Source organism: Malus domestica, chromosome 15 (genome assembly GCF_042453785.1).
Source record: "Malus domestica chromosome 15, GDT2T_hap1".
NCBI classification, from domain to species: domain Eukaryota; kingdom Viridiplantae; phylum Streptophyta; class Magnoliopsida; order Rosales; family Rosaceae; genus Malus; species Malus domestica.
This window is the reverse complement of record NC_091675.1, coordinates 38,027,882-38,033,207: the sequence shown is the minus strand read 5'-3', so window position 1 is coordinate 38,033,207 and position 5,326 is coordinate 38,027,882. Positions and strand designations below refer to the sequence as shown.

The window sequence follows — 5,326 nt, the reverse complement described above, 5'->3', positions numbered from 1 at the left end:
AAGAAAGAAAAAGAGAAAATCATACTATGAAGTCTCGATTCTCCCACCAATGTCCGTCCAGGAAGATGACGATGATGATGTAATACCCAATAAGACAGACCAACCGAATGCCATGGTGGGCGCCACCGCTCCACTTCGTTGCCCATTCCTTCATGGTCCCCGCATTCCCCACCCCACGTTCTCCTCTCCATTGTATGCTTGTTAATTAAAAGGCAGTCTATCCCACGTGTGTAGTAGTCGTGTTATTCTACATCCTCATATCCTAGCCCCACGTCGATCCTAATCATCCTTACTCCTACTCACCCAACGGCTGTGATTGGCAGATTGCAATAGTGTACATACAGCTGCAACCTGCAAGAGCCGATTCACCGTTACGAGCATCTCATTTTATTAATCCAATGTCATCTAATAATAATATTATTAGTTTTTTTACATGCGCTTATGTGCATATAAAAGTTATTTTTTTAATCAAGAAACGCACATATAAAATTCTAATTTTTTTTTTTACACATTTGCGCTAAGGGGTGTGATATCCACACATGATTTTTAGTTCTCACACACCTTTCTAATTTTCGGCAGTCAGATCGGATGAAATGAAGAAGATCAATAAACATAAATTAACAAGAGATGTGTGATAAATAAAAAAAAAAAATGTGAATAGCATTGCACCAAATGTAGACAAGAAATTTACCGAATTATATCACGAAGAGCTTTACTTTGAAAGAATATCAGGCAAACAGCCAAGAACCAAGTAGTAGAGAATATTTTTTATTTTTTATTTTATTAAAAATATACAAAATTCAGAGTAAAGTAAAGTGGCTGACATCAGCGTACCTTTGACTACTTTCTTTCTTCATTTCTCTCTGTTGTCCTGTTTAAACCCACTCCTCTTTTGTCTTGTCCATCCTCCCTTTCTCTGTCTGTCCCAACAATTCCGAAAGAAGCGAATACAGAGACAGCGACAGAGACACAGATGGTGAGGGACGACAAACCATACATCCCGGTGCCCAGCATCTTCCGGTGCCCGATATCGCTGGACGTGATGGAATCCCCTGTGAGCCTCTGCACCGGCGTCACCTACGACCGCTCCAGCATCCAGCGCTGGCTCGACGACGGCAACAACACCTGCCCCGCCACCATGCAACTCCTCCACACCAAAGACTTGCTCCCCAATCGCACCTTGCAACGCCTCATCCGTATCTGGTCCGACTGCCTCCACCTCCCCCCACGCAACTCCATCTCCTCCTCGCCACCCTCTTCCCCCCTCCAACAACCACCGCCCAAGGACCACCTCCGCCACCTGATACACCACATGGACGCCGACCCCCTCGATTCCCTTTCCAAGATTGTTAGGTTCGCCAGAGAGTCCGACGACAATTGCAAATTCCTCGCCGAAAGCGCCGGCTTCATCCTAGTCCTCGTCGAATATCTCGGGGGCAGCGGCAATGCCGAAGATAAAAACATCGATGTCCTCGAACAAGTCGTGATGATCATTGATTTGGTGAAGGACAAAATCCAAGACCGGGAGGAGCTGTCGAGATGGATGTTGAAAAAGACCGGCCGCGATTGCTTGGCGTCGCTGCTCCTCATTGCACAACATGGACACGTGAATTCTCGAATCGCATCGGCTGGGGTTTTGGAATCAATCTCGGTAAACGCCGAGGCCAAGATCCTGATCGCCGAGAAAGATGGGTTTTTACACCAACTGCTGAAATCCACGGCTCGGGAGAAGGATCCGACGGTCATCGAAGCGAGTCTCTCGTGCTTAATCGCCCTGTCGACGCCGAAGCGCGTGAAGATTATATTGGTCTATTCGGGAGCAGTGAAACAGCTGTCCAAGTTGCTGTGGGACCCCAATTCCACGATGGCGACGGTGGAGAAGGCGTTGAAGGTGCTGGAAACGGTGTCGTCGGTGAAGGAAGGGCGGGGGAAGATATGCGAGGACGGGAAGTGCGTGTCGGGGATCATGCAGAGGCTGCTAAAGGTGTCGAGTGCGGCGACGGAGCAAGCGGTGACGATACTGTGGAGCGTGTGCTATTTGTTTAAGGAGAGGGCGGCGCAAGAGGCGGTGGGGAGGGCGAATGGGTTGACCAAGATATTGCTGCTGATGCAAAGTAATTGCTCGCCGGCAGTTCGGCAAATGTGTGCCGATTTGCTCAAGATATTTCGTGTGAATTCGAAATCGGTTATTTCTTGTTATGATACTAAGACCACTCATATCATGCCCTTCTAAGATTTGAGAGACGAAATGATATTGTAAATGACACAAATTTTGGTAGTCCAATACAAAGGAGAAATTAATTTTATTTTTAGATTTTATTCTTTTTATTTTTTTATTTATGGATTGCTTTACCTATTTCAAATTCTGAAAGGTACCGTTTGGTATGCAGACAGGACGGAACTGATGTTCTGTGTTATGTTTGGTATGCAACGAGATTGTTGTTCCGTTCTGCGTTTGGTAAGCGCATGGACGGAACGGAACCAAAAGGTAAATGACTAAATTATCCATGTTCCATCTGTTATTTGGTACAACGTTTATGTGTGGTACGGGACGGGACATTTATTTTTTTATTTTTATTTTTTAACTTTTTCATATTTGAACACATATATACTTATTCATTATTTGTTTTTCTTCCATGAGCTAACTTTATAATGAGATAAGCATTTCTACAATTCTAGTAGAAGCAAGCATGCGCATAATTGCTTCCTAGAAAGGCAGTCCCAAGAGAGGTGAACAACCAAGTTAAACATGTTCCAAATTATAGCATAAATCACGGATACAGCAATGGAAAACATAGATATTTTGATTGGATTCATTTCGTTTGGCAGAATATGCTGCTTCAAAAGCGACACTAGATAGTAAAAGTGAAAACGAGTAATAAAAACTGAAAATTTACTCGAGGAATTGCAGTAAAATGGCAAAATCAAACAAATTGGTAGAACTTCATGTCGTCTAAGATGACTAGATTAGTAAAATTCTGAATAAAATTCAACAGTACCAAATCGAAAACAAAAGTAGCATCCTGAATAAAATTTCTCCCAAAATTCTGAAGACTAGCATATAGGAAACACACCTAGCAAAATATTTCTTGAACTTGTTAGGCAGATAGTGACGAGTCTTCTTGTTTGACCCATAGCAAATGTTGGGCATCAATGCACATCCCTTGAACTTTCGCCTGACACGTGAATCAATACCCTTGGGCCTTCTCCAGCTTTCCTGCCATAAGCAACATGCATTAAAACAGAACAACTTAATGCTAAGGCTACAGGAAGTGGAGATGCACAGAGAAATATGCATCCTCGAGTTACTTAATCAGGTCACAAATGAAAGAAAATAAATATATCTCATAAATAAGACATTGAACCACATGATCACCCTACATGCATCGACTATACAGACACATGGAGACAAGGGTAGAATCATGGATGCTTAACAGGCAACACTATCTACCCTAAGCAGAGAACATTAACAATTTCATTGCTGATCAGGAAAAGATGCACAATGAATTCATCGCCTCTCTACAAGTCATTTTCGATCTTTCTCACATTCTAATTCAATTTTCAACCATTGAGATACAGAAATCTCAAACTACAAACAAAACTATGAATCATTCCACAACTGCAATGAACACGTCCCATGATTCAAGGTTGTGAAGAGCACTTGACCACTGCAATGCCTAACATCATTAAAGCGATACAAAACCAGCATTATAAAAACAGTTTGACACCTCCCATTCAAGATTTAAATTTAAATGTCAACTTTATTGGACCCAAATCACTACAAACAAAGACAACTGTAGTAACTAGTACTTCACACCATTAACTAGCAGATCTCACAATTAAGTGAATTAACCCCAATTTACCCATAACTTAATAGGTTATGAATTTATTAATCCCACTCAAATAGCCCATTAAAAATTCATACCAAAACAGAAAATTTCTAATACATTAGTGCTAAAATCCCCACATAAATGTAATGATTCAAAAAATTAAATAAATATGAACAGAAATGAAATGAGTCAGAGATTCATACCTTGACACAGTGCTTCCAGTCACTCTGGGGCCTCTTGAAGTGTGTCTTGCACTTCTTCACAATTGCAAGGGGACGCCATTTTTCCTATCACTAAAAAAACAACAGCAAAATCACGCGTTCAGTAAAATTAAATTTGGGGGAAAAAACCATCTAACCATTGTTGCAAATACTAGGTTAGAAAATCTTGGATTTTTGGAAACGGAGGAAGATCAGAGATTAGGGTTTCTAACTTGACTGAGACGAAGAGCAGTATGGCGCTTTGAGTCGAGGGAGAGGCACAAATAGAACTAGGGTTTCAAGTGAGGGAATATATATGGAATAGTTGTAATCTGCTGCATCGGGTCCACACTGTAAGATTATTTTTGTTTTTGGAGTCGAGGGAGAGGCACATAAAACTTTCAACCGAAACGCAAAACAATGAAACAAAATGAGCATAAAAAAATTGAATCAGAAAAGATTCATCGATTAAAATAAAAAACTGAGATTCAGCAAGCTATCAATCGCATACCTGGGTTAATCTGCAGCGCGATAGTAGTGGCTCCGTGCTGATACGTGTTGGTTGGGTGCAGTCACCGGCTACGGGAGAGGATGAAGAGAGGATGAGGATGAGGAGGAAGGATGACGGGAAGAGAAAGGCAGCAACAGAGATGGTTAGGGTTTGTTTTATGATTTGGATGGTGTAAATATTGAAAAAGATAAGGGGCAATTTTGTCTTAAAATGTTAAAAATTGTGTTCCAGGGATATGGAACCAGTCGTTCCAGGAGGGAAGGTGGAACGAAAAATCAACCAAATTTCTTCCTGTGGGACAACGCGTTCCACTGTTTTTGGGCGCACCAAACATGGGACGAAATGCCTCGTCCCACTGCGTTCCATCCCGTACCACATACCAAACAGTACCAAAAGGAACACGGGGTTTATCTCGATCCCTTTGGTAGGAAGTAGTATGAGCTGGAGTTTATTGATGAGAATGGTTGAAGTTTGTGAAGGAGAATCGACCCGGTTATGTTTGTAGGTGGATCTTTCACGTGGAGTAATGGACTACTCAATTCAATTACGTGGATGTAGTCACTAAGCTTGTGGTCTGGGCTAGGTTGCCCAGGTCTATGTGTAATACAAAGAGGAGGGCATCACTAGAGATATTACTCAACTTATTGGGAGAGTGATCAAAGTGGATGAGATTACATTGGGTTCGGATGGGCTGTTTCTCAAGGTGTTGCTTGAGGTGGACCTTAGGTTTCCATTGAAAAAGGTTTTAATAGTTAACGAGGATGAAGATAATCCTGTTCTAGTGA

The 5,326-nt window shown here is 41.9% G+C and overlaps 1 protein-coding gene across 1 annotated transcript; it reads left to right on the top strand.

The window, feature by feature from the left end:
* The first annotated feature begins 973 nt into the window (after positions 1 to 973).
* Positions 974 to 4,976, top strand: LOC103443269 (U-box domain-containing protein 28-like). The gene is made up of 4 exons (XM_070812938.1): positions 974 to 2,114; positions 2,391 to 2,488; positions 4,558 to 4,683; positions 4,773 to 4,976. Exons 1-4 carry the CDS (start codon positions 974 to 976, stop codon positions 4,974 to 4,976), a joined length of 1,569 nt encoding a protein of 522 aa, XP_070669039.1.
* The last annotated feature ends 350 nt before the right edge of the window (positions 4,977 to 5,326 follow it).

Coding starts and splice junctions, on each gene's coding strand:
- LOC103443269 (XM_070812938.1), top strand. CDS start 974: ATGGTGAGGGACGACAAACCATACATCCCGGTGCCCAGCATCTTCCGG. Junction 2,115..2,390: donor GATATTGCTGCTGATGCAAA/GTAATTGCTCGC, acceptor TTTGGTATGCAG/ACAGGACGGAACTGATGTTC. Junction 2,489..4,557: donor GGACGGAACGGAACCAAAAG/GTAAATGACTAA, acceptor GTTAATCTGCAG/CGCGATAGTAGTGGCTCCGT.